Consider the following 19919-nt stretch of genomic DNA (forward strand, 5'->3'; position numbering starts at 1 on the left):
GTGACATTCGACCCGCAGGTAGATTATTATGCAGACAAGTCTGAGGATTGATTAGATATGAATTATGGAAGTGTACACTAAACGGTTCACAAGATCTATTTTTCTGCTTTCCTGTGTGTCCGAGACAAGGCGAGTGACCCATCAAACTGCTCATTGTCCATCTGACAATATGTTTGGTTTTTATGTAAGTCTCTCATATTCCAAGATATGGGACATAGGGGAAACATGGTTTTAACCGAGGTTATCTGATTCTGTCACCTACGCTGAGTTAAGTTTTATGAGGTTGGAATCTCTCTCAACTCCGGAGAAAGCTTACCTTATCTCTTCCGAGGTGGGAAATGGTACAGCTTCTTGGGACAGTGAGGCACCTCGTGGCTTCCTGCTAGGATCTGGCCTGTGACACTTCTAACACACACATATACTGCCATATGTCACTGGGCCTCTCACAGAGGGAGGGGGGGGGGGAGAATAAGGGAGAAATATATTTGTTAGGACAGTTAACCCCTTTGCTAAGATGGAGGTTGAAACCAAAATGGTTGAACCGCATCCATCTCTGGGTATACGCTGTTACACCGACATGCTGCTTTGCAGAGCAATACAAAGCGGTATGTTTCCATAGTAAAACACACACAGCACACATAGTAAAACAGCACACAGTTAACCCTTTGTTTGCCCCAGATGTTAACTACTTCCTGCCCAGTGTCATTAATACAGTGTCAATGCTTTTTATTAACACTGATTACTGTATTAGTGTCACTGGGGATGTCCGTGGCAGTTAATCAGTTCCTCCATGTGTCAAAATTCCCGCTGCAGTCCCCCTATAAGTTGCTGATCGCTGCCATTACTAGTATAAAAAAAAGCAAAAAAAAATTCCAGTATATATTCCGCCATTTGTAGATGCTATAACTGTCACGTAAACAAATTAATTTACATGTATTGGGATTTTTTTTTTAGCAAAGACATGTAGCAGAATACATTTTGGCCTACATATATGACGAAATTTGATTTTTAACATTTTTTTTACTGGATATGTTTTATAACAAATAGTCAAAAAGCTCTATTTGTGGGTAAAAAAGGACATGCATTTCATTAGGGTGCATGACTGCGCAATTGTCAGTGAAAGTAATACAATGTCGTATTGCAAAAAATGGTCTGTTCAGGAAGGGGGGGGGGGGGGGTAAATCCTCTGTAGTGCAAGAGGTTAAAGTACTTGTGAACATACAGTGTAAAAGTATTAACCCAGTAGTTCCCCTTAAAACCCTTAAAGTGGTTGTAAAGGCATAAGGTTTTTACCTTAATATTTTCCTGCAATAAGGTAAAAAACCTTTAATGATCAGCTCCTGCCTAGCCCCCTCCAAATACTTACCCGAGTCTTACCTTGATCCAGCGCTGTGCCCAAGAGCAGCACAGTTTTCTCTTCACAAGACTCAGAGGCAGAAGCTGCTGCTGTCAATCAAATTTAGTGAGGAGGGAGCGGGGGTGGAGCCAAGTTGCACTGCGTGTGTCTATGGATGCACACTGCCCGTCTCGGGAGCAAGCCTGCACCTGCACCCCATAGCAAGTGGCTTGCCATGGTGGCGCACACAGAAGAGGATGAACCTGGAGCACCGGCGTAGGACCCCAGAAGAGGAGGTTCGAGGCTTCTTTATGAAATACCATTGCACACAGCAGGTAAGTATAACATATTGTTTATTTTATTAAATACATATGACTTTACAATCCCTTTAACTGCTAGATACTCTGTGAAATATTTTGTTAGAAGAATTTTCTGACAAGCCATGTTAAGATGTATTCCATAAGATGTCTTTAAACAAATTTCACTTCTCGCTTAGTGGGTAGTGGTAGAACAGTGGTGCAGTTGTCAAATCTTTCGGTTTACTACTCTGATTTGACTTGGATCACATTCTTCTTTAGAAAACCAATTTGTTTCCAGCGACCACAAGTAACTGGTGTACACAGAAAGGAGAAGTGATGGTGTGATATTTGCTGCTGTATGACTGTTGCGGCTTATTCGATGACTGGGCTCTTCAGGCCTTGATCTCACTTCCCTGTTACAAAATAGATTTAGCTGTAAATGTCATTTAAAGAGGTTTTCGGGTCTGCCCCTGTCCTCACAATCAGATAAACATAACTAGAAATGTAAAAATGGTTCATGAGTTACATGACTTGTATCCTTCCCTTGCCAGCAGACTATTATTATTATTATACAGGATTTATATAGCGCCGACAGTTTGCTCAGCGCTTTACATTATGGTGGGAGACAGTACAGTAACAATACAGTTCAATACAAGAGGGATTTGAGGGCCCTGCTCCTTGGAGCTTACAATCTAGGAGGGAGGGGATAGTGGTACAAAAGGTAATAACTGTGGGGGATGGAGTGGTTGGAAAAGTAGAGGATTCCAGTATTAGCTGGGGGCGGGGTAGGCTTCCCTGAAGAGAGAGGTTTTCAGAGTGCGCCTAAAAGTGAGCAGAGTAGGCGATAGTCTGATAGATTGGGGTAGGGAGTTCCAGAGGATGGGGGAAGCCCTGGAGAAATCCTGGAGACGAGCATGGGAGGAGGAGACAAGAGAGCTAGAGAGTAGAAGGTCTTGCGAGGAGCGGAGAGTACGGTTTGGGTGGTATTTAGAGACAAGATTGGTGATGTAGTTTGGGGCAGTGTTATAAATGGCTTTATATGTCATTGTTAGTGTTTTAAATTCTAACTGTTGGGCAATGGGAAGCCAGTGGAGTGGATAAGTTGCTTAGTGGTTTCCGAGGTTAGGAACGGGCGTATCTTGGAGATGTTGCGGAGGTGAAGTCTACACGAGTTTGTCAGCAATTGGACCTGGGGCTGAAAGGACAGATTGGAGTCTAGATTATTACAGCAGTCCACACATACATTTAATTTGCTCAAGAAAAACATTCCACCATGCTTCTTCAGATTTTCCAGTTGCTGGGATTGAAAGTGAATGCCAATTTGAACTCGCTAACGATTAGAAAATCAAATGAACATTCTTAAAACCAATGATTTTGAATTAGCGTATGACCAGCTTAACAGTGAACATACACAGCCCAATAAAAACAAGAGATGCAACAGACTGATCATAGCTTGAGATGATCAATTCGGTTAATAGACCATGAGTATCATACCATTGTAAAGTGAACATTTCCCCTTCTCTATGGAGGAAAAGAAAAGATCCTTTCATTGCTCATAGGTCAGGAAGAAGATTGAGGGTGTCAAGACTCCATCAATATAACATCAATATAAAAGTGTCAAATCTATCGTACTCTAATGTACAGAATATTTGTATCTGTCATGCCTCAAAACAAATCCAAATAATCATTACCTGCAATGGAAGAGGTAGAATACTCACATCTCTGGTGGCCTGTATCATTTATTTCTCCACCATTCCAATTAAATTGGTAGTAAATTCTTACATATACCCAGTGAAGTGACTGGCCTCATAAGAAACAAATCCTCCCACATAAGTTGTACCCGTTTCTCTTCTCTAAAGCTATTCAATTCTGAAAAGCAGGGGAGTGGGGTGCTGAAGTTACACTCAGCTAGGAGAGTTCTGAGTGCAAAGAAACACGCAGAGGGCGCACGGGCCTAGTGCATTACCTTCTAAAAATGAGATTTATTGACTAAAAGGCTCTGAAAAAGAGGTTCTGCCTTGAAACGCGTCAGCAATTTGGAGGCCTACAGTCCCCCAACAGCCACCATCTAGGGAGATTGGACCATGCTGTCTTTTTTGTGATGTGCCTTTGATTTTATTCTTTTGTGAGTATACTATTTTTATTCAATAAATCTCATTTTTAGAAAGTAATCCACTAGGCCCGTGCGCCCTCTGTTTGTTTCTTTGTACTCTTTGTGCTCGTTTGGATTTCCCTGGTCCATTGAGGGCAGCAAGGCTTGCATTCCCAAAAAGTACTCCCATGTGGGGTTACTGACATTGTGGAGCTCATCATCTAGCGCAGGAGTTTCAGCATTCATTTGCTTATGCTTTTTTAGGAGAGCTGATTGTAGAGAAGGGACACACCCCCTCCACACAGCACATAGGAACAGAGCAGAGGCTGTCAATCACAGGCTGTGCCCTCCCCAATTTTTTACAATTTTTGTCAGGAAAACTCATCAGAAGTGACTCATACAGATAACAGGAATGAAGCAGCAGACACAAATGACACTTAGTGCTCTAGATTGAGACAAGTACACACTATAGAGGGATATGCTTTGTTCATATTTCATGTCTGAGATTTACAGCCATTTTAAGCAAAATCTGTAAGTCTCTTCTGGGAGTGTCCTATACCTACATCCCCCGCCACGTGACATGGCTTCATCCTCCTGCCATGCATCACTACTGAGTGTTGTAGAGTCCTAGAGGTCAGAGATAGGGACCACAGCATGCAGTAGGGGACACAGGAAGTTGACACTTCCATAAGTGACGAAAACTAAAGAGACGACCGTCTGAAGGTGGAAGGGACAGCCCACTGGAGAGGTGAATATACTGCCTCTTCTATTACAGGGAACTGCCATTTGGATTTGTTTAGGAACCTGACAGGGTCCAAAAAGGAGCAAAATGAAGTACTTAGCAGGGATCCATTTCTTGTTGTTATCTTGTTGTCTTGGCTTATACCTTCTAGCAGCCTGAAATATTCTAAAGCTATAAAGTAATTATAAGTAATACAGTGGTTCTTGTCTGTTAGAAGTAGCAAGACCCATGTAAGACCTGAGTCTCTTTGTTGGAACACATATGTAGGACAGTAATTCAGACTTTTTGGACTTGACTGGCTACATTTGTTTCCACAAGTCAATTAGTTTTTTTCTAGTAAACTAGTGTTTAGGATGACAGCTCTGAGGCATTTGACTTTAGCCCTTTTTTCACACAGATGTTGCGATAAGGTCCACCTGTCGGTTTTTTAGGTGGATCTGATGAGAAGGTCCATTCGTCCCCATGGAGAGGCGAGCATAAACCAGGGGTGGACTGACAACTCATGGGGCCCCCGGGCATTAGGGGATCATGGGGCCCCTGTGTCCTTCCCAAACTCGAAAAAGGTACCAGGGGCATCTCATGGGGCCCCCTACTGACCCCGGGCCCTCGGGCAGTGCCCAAGTTTCCAAATGGTCAGTTCGCCCCTGGTATAAACAGACTTATGTCCGCTGACACCCACCTACCTCTTGTCTGATCGGGAGGACTCCATCCTTTTCTGTTTAGGTGGAGCAGATCAAAGGTAGCCGGGTATAAATGGCCAGCTGAGTCTGTTTACTCCCTTGACGCCGATACAGCAGAGCAGGATCTGTCCCTGTCTTGCATAAACTGAGCGGTCATGGATGTGTCATCCGCCCGCTCTGCTCCTATCATCAGGGAACTGGCTGACAGATCTCCTGCTGATTGCAACGGAATCCACTCTGTAAGAGGGGCCTAAGTCCGCAGGTTTACTTTCTTGTTTTTAAACAAATCTACAAACATTTAGCTCTTGGTATTATTAAACCATGGTCAACATGAGAAGTAGTTTCCCTTTTTTTTTTAGAAATACAGAAATATGTTTGGGACTTTTCCCTTTATGATATATCTTTTTTTTTTGTTAACAGAATGAATTAAGTGCAGCTACACATCTAACATCCAAGTTGTTGAAGGAGTATGAAAAGCAGGTATGTGGGAGAACCAACGCTCTTCAGTGTTGTTGGACTGGATGCTTTGAGCACATTAGCCTCCTGAAGGTGATCTAAGTGCAATGTGGCAATGCTGAATTTCAAGCAAATCACCAAATGCATTGTTACTAAAAATGTATATAAACTGTGTGGATTTTTATTATTTATTAGTATTTTTTTTTTTTATGCCCAAGGTTTTTGAACTCTTTTTCAGCTAGTATAGACATCCCTGCCAGACAGCGCAGCCAATCCCTACCCTCTCTGTGTCCTTCCTGCGCCCTCTGCTTTAGCTGAGCAATACAGACTGGTCTAAGATCAGCGCCAGCCTGTGAATGCACGAGTTCGAAGCCACTTGACAGTTTACACTTGCTATAGCCAGTGGCAGTAATCGCAAAAAAATAAAAACAACAGGCTGGTTTTATTGAAGCTGATTGCTTATTATTATGCAGGATTTATATAGCACCAACAGTTTGCTCAGCTCTGTTAGATAGATCAACTTCAGTATAACCAGCCTGCCTATAGATGGATCGAAAGTAACAAACTTTGATCCATCTATGGCCGGCCTAAGAGGTCTATCAAAAAACTTATGTGAATGTGACAAGAATTTGCCTAGTCCTCATGAATTTTGGCCATATTTTGCCTAATATGTTGATTTCCTGATCATTAACTCCATCTAGTGCTCGTAATGTTGTATTTGCCTGATTGATGTCTTTCAGGAAATGATGTGTGTTGTGGTCACTAGATGGAGGTGACAATCATAGGAAATCAACATATTAGGCTAAATACATTCAGAATTAGTGAGGACTAGGCGAATACTTGTCATAGTCATCTAACAAATTAAAGTATATGTAAATTCTCACCTTGTAAAACAACCCATTCAGTTTACCTTAGAAAGGAAAGGCAGCCATTTGTGTATAGATATAAAAAACATTACAAACACTTTTTCCCTCTTATTGATAAGTGATCACATCGCCTCTTTTCTCAGCTGCATAGGGAGGTGGGGGAGGAGAAAAAGTAGCACATTGATCTTCCCAGTGAATGGCTGTGCAAGGGTGGGGGGGGAGGGTGTGTATCAGGAAAAGTCTGATCATTGGAGGAGAGCAGGCTGAGTTTCCAGCACAGCTAGAGAACTGACCATGCTGTGCTATCATGCCTAGTGTGCTCAGTTATTAATAGGAAAGAGGAGGGACTGGCAAAAATACCAGGGATTTCATACAAAGGAAGCAATACAAAGAGAACAGGATACTTTTTCATACAAGTACACGGTACAGCAGGCACATAACAGGAATATGAAATGTTGGGTTTACATACTGTTTAAAGTATTATGAAGGAGCGATCAGCATTGTTGAGCTGTGTCATACATAGCACTGGCCCAGCATTGCTGATCTTTTATTCTTAAGACAGAATGCGCTGTGTATGTGTCACAGCAGCCATTGATAGACACTTGGAGCTGCGGCAATGGGTGATCTGTCACTATTGGCGCTATAAAATCCAAAAGTGCAGCGATCAAACAACATACAATCAAATATCTAACTCTTAAACATACCATACATGTAAAAATAATTGCGTCCAGGGGCGGACTGACCATTTGGAAACTCGGGCATTGCCCGAGGGCCCGGGGTCAGTAGGGGGCCCCATGAGACACCCCTGGTACCTTTTTCATAGGCTTTTTTGAATCTGGACAAGGACACAGGGGCCTCATGATCCCCTATTTCCCAGGGGCCCCATGAGTTGTCAGTCCGCCCCTGATTGCGTCATCGTGCTTCCCACAGCAAGCAATATGTGATTGTGTACACATACATAATAATAAACCGCCATTCAGCAGGCCATAAATAAGACAATCTGTGAATCAATGGGATTCATTGAGTATACAGAGTCCACAGAACTGTGTTTTCCAAAACAAATGCAACTGTGCTGCGCAACATTCCACCTCCAGGGCTTGCAAAAGGAATCTGTGGGAACAGAAGAAAAAAAAATTATGCTTCTTATTTGAAATCCACGGCACTCTGTTTAGTAGCCGCAAGCGGTTGTGGGACCAAATCCCTATACACCAGAAGGCGGGGGGGCAACTGCAGCCAGATTCCACTGACAGTGCTTCAAAAGGGGGTGAAGCTATAGACCGCATATTGAGGTGCATTTTGGGAACAACGCTCCTCACTTGTTCTTCTAGGTAGGTAATTAAAACATCAAAAAATGTTAACGATAGTTCTTCTTTAAATGAGCACTGCTGTTAAAAGTCAATTCGTATACAGTATATCACTGAAAATCCAGAATACATTCCTTATAAGTGAGCATGAATCCCATAATAAGTATTGTTACTTTTCTTCTATGGTTTCTCATTGTATATCATATACAGGCATACCTCGGTTTACGAAATTAATTAGTTCTGCGGGACTTTTCATAAAACGAAACGCCATTTCCCATAGGAATGCATTGAAAACCAATTAATCTGTTCTGGAGGTCAGAAAAAAGTAAATGCTACTAAATTACCGCATGAGTCATGTTGAGGGCATGTGGCCTGGTATGGTTCAAGAGGGAGGGGCGCTTGCTCACCCCCCCCCCCTTTCCTGACCTGCTGGGCTGCATGCTCAGATAAGGGTTTGGTATGGATTTTGGAAGGGACCCCCACGCCATTTTTTTTTTTTTTTTTTTAATTTTGGCATGGGAGTTCCCCTCAAAATCCATACCAGGCCCCAAGGGCTTTGTATGGATGGGAGGGGGGACCCCACGCCATTTTGTTATTTATTATGGTGCCGGTTTTTAAATGTAATTACCGCTTTTTTTTTTTCTTCACTACAGCTCAGAAACTCAGCTGTCACTTTCCCGCCAGCTAAAAGAAAGAAAGTTTCCTGTTAGTTTATTTCCTCAAGCTAAAAGAAACTATGTTTTCTTTTAGTTTCTTAAAAGAAACAAAGTTTCCTTTAACTCCAGAGCTATAGTGAAGAAAAAAAAAAGCCGGCAAGTGCATTTAAAAATCAACACCGACATACACTTCGTGTTGTGAAAAAAATTTGTAAAGAATTTGTAAACAGAGGCATTATTTTCAATGGATTTTCATGCGTAAACTGAAAATTACGTTAACCGAGGCATTTGTAAACCGAGGTACAGCTGTAATGTTAATACGTAGAAAGGAGTCTCTGACTCTTGCATTTTACTTCTGTTGTAACTACTTAAGTGTGCTTTAAAAAGATAAAGCTCACCGTTTTGGTGCAAAGTACAATGTACAGGGATTGCTGAATTGCAATTCATACTGTAGCCATAAACAGCCAGCAGTGCATTGTACCTGCACATCTATATAACCTTTCAAAAAACGGAAGAGTGTATATACAGATGTAGCATGATCATTATATCAGGATTTATACTGCGGCTCGGCACCACAACTATCTGCATGCAGCTGCAAGGACCAGTAGATTCTTGATGTTGGAATTTACAGCTTGGCTAATCGCCCATATGAATGCAGCCTGCCCAAAACACCAAAACACACAAGATCATCGGGTAAAAGTTAGAATCTTTGCCAAAATATGTAAGCTCACCATCTGCTCCAAGTGTCCTGACACTTTTAATGGCTAAGTTCACCTTTTGCAGCATGTTACAATTTATACCCATATTTAGGGTGTAAATGGCTGCCCTCCACCTTCACACTACCCCCCACTCCCCTGTGACAGCAGACAGGGGTTCTTCTCCCACAAAGTTATTGTCACATTTAAAATAGGTGCAGCTGTCCGGGGCTATGCACGCACAACCACACCATTCATTCATAGGGATCTGTGAATAAATGAACTACAAGTCCGTTCTGCAGATGAATTTGTAATTCTCAATGGACTATGAGTGCAGTAATCCGCACATTCATAGTCCATTGACAGCCCATACAGAGATACGGGCAGGGAGCTAAAGGAAGAGTTTGCAGGAGCCTGACATTGCACTAATGATCAACTGATCGCAGGTGCAATGCTTTGCATGCTCTTGTAAAATAAATTATAAAATTATTGTAAAATAAATGTTTTCCTGCAAAACTTGTGCGTTTACAATTTTTTTTATATAAGGCCTAGATCACACCAGTGCGTTTTTTTTATTCCTTTTTGCAGAAACGTACTACAGTCCATTTAACATAGTTTCCTATGGGACATGTTCACATCTATGCATTTTTCAGCTGCTGCGTTTTTGGAAAGGGTCAGGGGCTTTTTTAAATGGAAAAGAAAAGCAGCATTTTTGCTACAATAGAGTGCACTGGAAACTCTACTGAAACACATGTAGTGCATTTTTGCAGCATTTTGCGTTTTTATTCTGCCAAGCAACAAAAACATTTCACCTTTAACAAAAAAAACACTAAAAAAAGCGCAAAATGCTGTAGAAACATAGGAAAAATTTGTGTGTAAAAAAGTTAAATGCAAAAAGCATTGCAAAAAAGGGGCAAAAGCAAACTGTATTGGTGTGAACCAGGCCAAAAGGTGAACCTAGCCTTCAGTTTTTATTTTATTTGTTGCTGATTCTGTCCTGGGGAAATTTTTCTTCACTTCCTGTCAATTAGACATAACAGAGAGTGAGAAGTATTTTCATATTATAAGGAAAGTCCTGGTTTAGACAGTGTCCCCATCCAGTATAAAGACCGTAATAATACGTTGATGGGCCTTCTATAGTTGTCCACTCTATGCAAAATTTGTAAAAAATGGCTTTAGATATTCCTTACAATAATATAATATTATTAATATACAGGACTTCTATAACGCCAACAGTTTGCTCAGCGCTTTATAAAATGAAGGTAGACATAACAGTTGCAATACAATTTGGTACAAGAGGAAACAGAGGGCCCTGCTTGTTAAAGCTTACAATCTAGGAGGAAGGGTTGAGTGATACAAAAGGTAATAGCTGTGGGGGGATGAGCTGATGGAGGAAATAAATGGCAGTTTACTAGGTAGACGCTGGGTAGGCTTCTTTACAGAGAACGGTTTTCAAGGATCGTCTGAAGATGGATAGATTAGGAGATAGTCAGACATATTGGTGTAGGGAGTTCCATAGGATGGGAGAAGCTTGGGAGAAGTCCTGGAGGCAAGCATGGGAAGAGGTGACACGGGAACTAGAGAGCACGAGGATCGAAGAGAGCGGCTTGGTTGATATTTTGAGACCAGGTTGGTGATGTAGCTGAGGGCAGAGTTGTGGATGGCTTTGTAAGTTGTTGTTCATATTTAGAATTTTATTCATTGGGCAAGGGGAAGCCAGTTGAGGGATTGGCAGAGAGGGGTAGCAGACACTGAACGGTTGGTAAGGTGGATGAGCCTGGCAGCAGTATTCATGATGGACTGGAAGGGTGATCGCCTATGTAAAGGTAAGCCAGTGACGAGGGAGTTGCAGTCGTCGATAATATCACTTTTGTACTGATAATGTTATACTGTTTGCTAATGAAAGCTTTCTTTCCTTGTGGTTGCAGCGGTTTCCTCTAGGTGGAGATGATGAAGTGATGACATCAACATTACAACAGTTTTCAAAAGTCATCGATGAAGTAAAGATTTTAGTTCCTTTAACAGTGCTCATACTGCTGATTGCTAAAATGCATACATAGGGGAATATTTACTAAAACTGAAGAGTGCAAAATCTGGTGCAGCTCTGCATAGAAGCCAATCAGCTTCCAGGTTTTTATTGTCAAAGCTTAATTAAAGAGCTGAAGTTAGAAGCCAATTGGCTACCATGAAAAAGTGCACCAGTTTTAGTAAATTGACCGCATGGTCCCATTTGTCTTAAAGTGCTTCTTTGAACATTTTTTTTTCATTTTTCTTTTAATTTGTGCATTATAATAGTTGCTTTAAAACACACTGTAAAATAATACATGAAAATGCATTTTTAGCATAGAACTATAATCAGAATCTACATTTCATATTTTCTGTACACTGCAAGTCTGCCTTAACTTTCAAAGTATCCCTGTATTATGCTGTAATTATTTTTGATCATGTCAGAACTGTCCCATAGCCACTTCCATTGATAGAATGACAACGCTGTGCCTATCACAATACAATCACAGAAGTTTTGTTGCCTATGTAGCTGCTGGGACTACAGCTGTCACTGCTGTTATTCCAGTGGTTATCAACTTGTAGGGTAAAGGGGCTCCTAATGTTTCCAAATATTTATTACATGTAAAGTTCCAAAAAACTGAAGACTTGCTAAAGGAAATGGTCAAAGATTGTTCTCCTGCAGTGTTTGGAGACTGAAATCATGCTATAGGAGACTGTCAGAGACAAGGACCATGTTGCATGAAACTGCTAGATTCTACTATTATTAAGGCAGGCCATAGATTATGGTGGAAGGAAACAAAAATTTCTCAATTTCCCAATCAACACAGTCAGTGTTTATGAGGAAATTCCTCCTGCAGCACTATTGTGTACAGTGATTAGTGTTGCCAGCTATAGCCAGCGGCACTAATGATTTAGGACAAACCCGACAGGTTGGTTGTACACAGGGGCGGACTGACCATTTAGAAACTCGGGCACTGCCCGAGGGCCCGGGGTCAGTAGGGGACCCCATGAGATGCCCCTGGTACCTTTTTCATAGGCTTTTTTGAGTTTGGGCAAGGACACAGGGGCCCCGTGATCTCCTATTGCCCGGGGGCCCCATGAGTTGTCAGTCCACCCCTGGTTGTGGATAGATCGACTTGTGTACAACCAGGGTGCCATACATGGATCAGAATTTGGCCTGTCATGCTGAACCAGCCAAATTTCAATCTATGTATGGCCGGCTTAATGGACCCTATTCCTACCTCAGATGTTCTGTTTACTGACTGCTGGGGCCCATGGGGTGCTCTTTAAACACTTATGGACCACACGTGGCCCTCGGCCCACAGGTTGGGCACCAGGGTGTTATTCTGTCCCTGTCTTTTAAAAGCCAAACCTAGCTCCGCCCACAAAACCTCCTAAAAGCTTATCACCCCCCAGGGAGCACTGCATTCTATATGTCCGCTGCGCTTCCATTGTAAGAAAAACAAGTTGGTTATTAATCCTGTTTATTTAAGTATTTTAAAAAACAATTCAAATTTGTATTTTGCTCTTTAATTGCAATTGAGTATTACCTAAAATGAGCCTATAAATTGATTTAAAGGCTTTGACCTTTATATATCTCTTCTTCCCTCAGCTGAGTTCCTGCCATGCAGTGTTGTCTACACAGTTAGCCGATGCCATGATGTTCCCTATTAACCAGTTTAAAGAGAGGGATTTAAAAGGTAAATTGCTTGTGTGTTTTTTTGTGTTGTACTACGATTGTACCAGGACAATGAACTTCTCTCATTTGCCCCCTTTTGGTCTGCTATATACTATATACCATTGAGAGTTTTTTGTATATATATATATATATATATATATATATATATATATATATATATATATATATATATATATATATATATTTGATAAGTGCAGAGAATACATGTCGATCCCGCCAGCAGTCTTGTGAGCCAATAACTTCCTGTGTTCAAGGAGGGGTTATGGAGAAGAGGGAGAGGGGAGTAGATGAGGAGAGATCTGTGTTCTTTGTAATTCATCATTGTTATGTGTAAAAGAGGATGATAGGAGCATGCTACATTTCTTTCACATCAACAATTATTATTCTTCTGTACTTGCAGCGTGTTTAACTGCTTCCTGCCTGGCCACTGTATATATACAGCTGGGCAAGGTAGTCATTCGTTTTAATTGCCAAAATTTTGTGGCAGAAAATGACATTTTCAAAAGACTCTATGCCTTTCAGAGAATACCTTGAAGGGTTTGCTTTCCAAAATGGGGTAATTTTCAGGTGTTTCCACTGTCCTGGTGCTGCAAAAATGGGATAGGTAGTCAAGAAATTGGATGTGTAGTTTATGCTCCTTGAAAGGCCAAATGTGCTCTCTGGATTTTGGGCCCATCTATGTGGCCAGGCTGTGAAAAGTCTCACATGTGGAATCCCTCACGCGAGAGGTATAGCAGAATGTGTTTTGGGTTGTAAATGTATGTATACCTATGCTGTGAATGAGAAATAACTTGTTAAAATGAAAACTTTGTGGAAACAAAACCAAATTTGAATCTCTTAATTTTTCCAACAACGGTGACAAAAAAATTAAAACTTTAAAAAAACTCATGCCTCAAGCCATGCCTCTTACTAAATACCTTGGACTGTCTACTTTTCAGAAGGGGGTCATTTGGGGGGTATTTTGTGCTGTCCTGGCATTTTAAGGCCTAACTTTCACACAGAGAAAATAGTATACAGTAGTTTGTTTTGTTTTTTTTTTACCACAAAAATTTATTTTGGCCTAACTGCATAAAGATAGATTTTTTCATTAACCACGGGAGTAGTGCAGAAGCGGGCTGCCGTTTATAAATGGCACTCGCATTCACAGCCTGTGCGCGCTTCCTGGGAGCACGCAGCACCGATCGCTGTACGGGACCTCTGTATGAGGTCCCGATTGGCCAATCGGTGATCACATGACTATTAGAAAGCAAGATGTCACTTCCTGACATCATTGCTTACTACTTGTGAAATCTGTGAATGATCACAACAATCACAGCTGTCACAGTATTTCTCAGTGGCTGTAAAAATGCAGTCAGAGAAGGAGAAATGATTGCTTTTACAGCCTTTATGGGTGTAAAAGCAATCAGTGTAAAGAAAAAAAAAATCTTCATCACCCCCCACAAGTAAGTACAGTGTCACTATGGAGACACTGTACTGCTAGGGTGACAGTATGTTAAAACGAAAAAAAATAAAATAATATAAAAAATTAAATAAAAATGTAATTAATTTTGGCCAAGATTTATGAAGAAAGATTATTTATTTGCAAAATTTTATAAGAAAAACACTTTTTTAAAAAAAATTTTTTGGACTTTTTCATTTATATAGCAAAACAAATAAAAATCCCAGTGGTGAATAAATACCACCAAAATAAAGTTTTATCTGTCTCAAACAAATGCTAAAAAATTCATATGGGTGTAGTGTTGCATGACCGTGCAATTTTCATTCAAAGTGTGATAGCGCTGAAAGCTGAAAATTGGCTTGGACAGGAAGGGGGTAAAAGTGTCTGGACTTGAAGTGGTTAAAATATAGTGCAGCGCTTCCAACCTCTCTTATAAACCATAATGATAATCCACGACACACAAATGATGATAATCAACAAATAGTCCGTATAAAGTCTCTCAAAAATCCTTAATGTGTGCTCCTCTGTGTTTCACCACCACATGAGCCTTTAAAATTGAGTGTACCACCACCATGGAATATGCTTTAACTTGGATCCCATTACACTACATATCATGTATGGTCATATAAAGCTTGTGTCCCACTCTGTGGACTGCCGTTATCTTCCCAAAGGCTTTTCCTGCTGGTATATTTCCTTTAAAAGATCTCCAGTATTACTCCAAATTTTCTCATCCAGAATACAGTTTCCCTTTAAGGCACTCTCCAGTACTCTCTTCCACTCATCCATATATCTATATATAAAAATGCAGCGCTTAAATGAGTATGATAAATATAATAATAAAGAATAATAAATGAAAATAAAAAATGTGGATGTGACAAAAAGCGCAAGCTGATGCGCTGATGTGTGACTGTGATAATGTCTTGATAAACACAAAGATAATATATCATCGTGACAATACAGTATATCAGATAGATGCAAATGACATGAGTCCATAAAGTGCGTCAGTGATTCAGATAGGAAATTAACAATCAATCCTATTCAACTTTCATCAGATAATCAGGTGCTCGTGACTTCCGTGAAAAGCAGTATAGGGTGTGCTTGCACTCACCGGACGTATATCATATATACGCATTAAGTATATAGGTACTGGTGACCATCTGGGACCCGATGAAGATGTGGTATTCAAACAACATTCATACCGTCCAGGGATATTCCTTAGACCTCTTATTGGACCCTCTTAGATAATGGGAACCACTCACAGGTGAAGCTAACACTCAGCATCAGATATGTGCACCATCCGTAAAGGAATCCACCTTGTGAGGCTCAGACAGAGCCACCTGAACAAAAAGGCTCATATAGTGTAGTAAATTTGATATATTTATTCCGTAAAGGCATATGTATTTCAAAAAGAGAGAGAATCAACGTTACAGTGGCTAAAAGTACTGCAGTCCAATATCCATAGCCTCAACAGAGCTGACAGGTGTACATGCATGCAGAGAAAATGTCACTGGAAATTGCAAAAATTCAAAAGTACAATGATGGCCACCGGCTCAGTATGACGCTGTGGCAGCATGGGGTGACGTCGGTGTGGCAGGCTGATATCCTGACGCGTTTCGTGCTATGGCACGTTATCAAAGGCATATCCACATATGCAAGAAAAAACTGAAATAGTGTTTTATCGCACTATTCACACAAGTTTATTCTCTCCTTACTAAAATGCAGATATACACTAACATTTACAAGGTGTTACAGTGCACCAAACATTCAGAATCATGGTATAAATGATCCGCAGTACATATATCGGCATGTAACAAAATGTTTTACAGATCTTCCGTGTTTATTGCGCGCTTATGTCATCCAACAAGCCCCTCCCTTGCGTGTTTTGTCACCAGTACACGTGACTTCTTCGGGGGTAGAGAGTAAAGAGAGAATAAATTTGTGTGAACGATAATGCACTATTTCAGTTTTTCCTTGCATATGTGGATGAGCGAAGAAGAGTACTGGAGAGTTCTTTAGGCTACTTTCACACTGATCCGTGGCAAAAATGCATATGAGTTTTTACTGCTGTGCTTTTTTTAACATTACATGTGACTCGAAAACCGCACCAACAACACACCATGGATGCATTTTTTTTTTATAAATTTTCCATTTATTTCAATGGGAAAGTGTGTTTTTGGTGTGTTTTTTTTTTTTACTGCACCAAAAATGCAGCAAGCAGGATTTTTAAAAAACGCACTTGACCTGCAATGGATCAGTGTTCAGAGTTCCATAGTAATACATGTTCACACAAAAGGGGAAGAAAAATGGATCAGTGTGAAACTGCATTCTGGATGGGGAAGTTTGAAGTAATACCACCAGAAGAAATATACCACCAGGAAAAGCCATCAAGGAGATAACAATCCACAGAGTGGGACACAAGGTTTTTATGACCATACATATTATGTATGGTCATGGGATCCAGGTGGGAGCACAGCTGATGGTGGTGGTACACTCAAGTTTTAAAGCTCCTTTTGGTGATGAAAAACAGAGGAGCACACATTGAGGATTTTTGAGAGACTTTACTTAGCACAGTGGCTAAATGGTTAGCACTTCCGCCTGGCAGTACTTGGGTCGTCGGTTTGAATCCCAACCACGGCACCACCTGCCTGGAGTTTGCATGTTCTCCCTGTGCCTGCGTGAGTTTCCTCCGGGTACTCCGGTTTCCTCCCACACTCCAAAGACATGCTGGTAGGTGAATTGGCTCTTGTCTAAATTGGCCCTAGTATGTGTATGTATGAATGTGAGTTAGGGACCTTAGATTGTACGCCCCTTGAGGGTTAGGGACTGATGTGAATGTACAATATATATGTAAAGCGCTGCGTAAATTGACGGCGCTATATAAGTACCTGAAATAAATAAATAATTATCATTTGTGTGTTGTGTGTTTAGTATTTTATGGTTTTAAGAGGGGTTGAAAGCGCTGAGATAAATTTTAAGGTATTAGTCACATACACATGGTTATATGAGAGTGTGGGAGGTGATAGCTGCTTTCAATAAATAGTTTCTGCAGGTTTTTAGTTATATTTATATAGCAGCTCACAAGGTTATTTCTGTTATTAAGATTATTTATTTGCTGAGTTTTATAACATAAACTAGGAAAAACATGTTGTTTTTTTTTCCAAGATCTTTGGAACTTTTTCATTTATATAGCAAAAAAAAACCCAGTGGTGATTAAATACCACCAAAAGGAAGCTGTGGCTGTCTCAAGGTGGTGATAGTGTCCGGGATTGAACTGGTTAAATGAGTTAAAAAAACGAAAAATTAGGAAATGTTCATGATATGTACAAAATATTTTTTTGTCCTGACGTACACTTTAAAGCCATACTCTTAGGCACCATTTATCGGAGTGTAAAGTAAAGAAAATGCTTTCCTGAACACCCGTGAGCCATTCGGTCATTCGTGCTTTTGCTTTGTAGCACTGGGGTCCTTGGTTTTTCAAATCCTGGCCACATTAATCCTGGACTGAGGCTTTAAATATACAGATTATTAAATGTGTCTACCTGCTTAACCACTGTTTAACCCCTTAACGCCGGTGCCTCCCGGCTCTTTAGGGGTTTCTGATGCCAGGAGGCGGGGTGGGTCTTATAATCATGTGACCACCATGATTGGCTGTCACAGCGGTCACATGATCAGAAAGCTCTCGATTGCTCATAGCGCTGGTAATTGTGCCAGGAGCGCACAGATCGCATGGACAGGTTTGCTTACATTTTGGAATGCAAATATGCAGCCTCTTGGTGTCAATGCCCACCTGCCAAGAGGCCACACCACTTGGTCACTTTTACATACAGGAAAGCTTATAATAGGTAGGTAAACTGAATATCTCCTAAATGTGCACCGTTTAGGAGATATTCACATGTTCTGCAGCCGGTGATCTCATCGGTGCATACGTATTGCGCTTTGAATTGAGGGACAACTGAACACACACCATCCAAAGCCCTGTGTCACCATCATGATTCTTGTGCGTATCGACCATTCAGACAGCCAGAACATGCAAATCTGGAGGGAAGACAGGGTGCAAATGGAAGCCCTGGCAGTGGTGACCGGATTTTTTTATGTTAACACCTAACTACCGCTTTAATTAAAATACAGTATCAACAACATTGTCCTACACTGGAAGAAGGCTCAATAAAAAAAACCACTGTGTAGAGCCACAGAGACAAGTAGATGATGCATATAAATTGAGCCAAGAAAGCTGCCACTATGTACATATGTGATTGCAAACAGAAACATGATTCTCATAGTTTATTTGGATCAAGCATAACACTTTCGTTCACATGCATATCTTACAAGACATTAAAACACTATTTATTCTTATTAAACTGATAATGTATGTACTGTGTATCTGTAAAACTTTACAAAATACAGATTTGGTTCAGTGTCCTGTTATTTAAGTGTAACACCAATTATTGTGCCACCCTGTTTTATCCTACTAAATAACCACGGCCATCATTTTCTCGTTGCAGAGATCCTGACTTTAAAAGAAATTTTTCAAATTGCCAGCAATGGTATGTATACCTTCTTGAAGCAATGCAGTCTAGTTAAATGTTACTGACTGACTTTAAAGAGACCCTGTCATTAATTTCAAAACATTCAAATAAAAGCATAGAAAAATCAAACATTTAAAATGCTACCTTGCTGTGTTTTTTTTTTCTTTCTATAATAAACTTTTTATTAACTTGTAATGTGTCTTTAAACTTGCTAGAAAATTGGACTGCCCCAAAAGAGTCTGTTCTAACGCAGAGCCCCCTCCTTCCTTGCACATCATAGCCCTCTCCTCTTCTGGAAGTTTAATTACTCTCCATGCTGGTCCAGCTCATTCTCACGTCTCTACATAATGTTTTTTGTAGCTGCTGGAGAAGATTGAAGGGGAATACTATAGTGTCACCTAAATGACAGCTCTGGGGCTGCTGATATCACATTCAAGATGGCAGTGCCTATCAGCAGTCTCAGGGATTTTGGATGTCTACCCAAGGGAGGATTTTGCAGATAAAAACATATATACAGTATGTAAAAGGCAAAGATTTCTGTTTCATTAAATGGTCTTGAAACAGGGTCTCTCATTAATAGGTTAATATATATATATATATATATATATATATATATATATATATGTTATGGTTTTGTTTTGATTTTAACCATTTGCTGCTCTATCCAAATTTTAAAAAAAGTGTTGTTTGGAGTTCCACTTTCATTCATCATTTTCGGAGCTATTCTGTGACGCTTTAACTGATGTAATTTTTTTTTTTCTTGCTTAGATCATGATGTAGCAATCAACAGGTACAGTCGATTGTCCAAGAAAAGAGAGAATGAAAAGGTTAGAAAGATGCCATTGTGTTTTTCCATTGTAATCTGTTAATTACCTTGGTTGCAAGTCATTAGAAAAGATCCCTGGAATAGAGCCCATTTCCAGTTTAGGATTTTTTTTCTTTATACATACATATATATATATATATATATATATATATATATATAGTTAGTTAATTCATTGCTTCAATTTAGATACACATATTGTTTTTTTTAAAGATAACTGTACTTAAAGGGAATGTTCCTCTGCTACCCAGTGTAAGCCCCCCTTGCCTATGCCAGATACATGCTTACCTAAATGACTTG

At 40.3% G+C, this 19919-nt stretch overlaps 1 protein-coding gene across 2 annotated transcripts in view; it reads left to right on the forward strand.

The window, feature by feature from the left end:
- Positions 1–19919, forward strand: part of APPL1 (adaptor protein, phosphotyrosine interacting with PH domain and leucine zipper 1) — an 83535-nt gene that overhangs the window by 13637 nt on the left and 49979 nt on the right. For both annotated transcript variants that reach the window (XR_016313398.1, XM_089681901.1), the window contains exons 3-7: positions 5570–5629; positions 11055–11126; positions 12746–12833; positions 18773–18814; positions 19565–19623. Coding sequence is in view for 1 of the 2 variants with exons in the window: in XM_089681901.1 (XP_089538027.1) it covers positions 5570–5629; positions 11055–11126; positions 12746–12833; positions 18773–18814; positions 19565–19623 (321 nt within the window). In the remaining variant the exon portion in view is untranslated. The remainder of the gene's footprint in view (positions 1–5569; positions 5630–11054; positions 11127–12745; positions 12834–18772; positions 18815–19564; positions 19624–19919) is intronic.

The sequence above is a fragment of the Staurois parvus genome, unplaced genomic scaffold (genome assembly GCF_062004578.1).
Source record: "Staurois parvus isolate SC_StPar_1 unplaced genomic scaffold, SC_StPar_1.0 ptg000282l, whole genome shotgun sequence".
NCBI lineage: Eukaryota > Metazoa > Chordata > Amphibia > Anura > Ranidae > Staurois > Staurois parvus.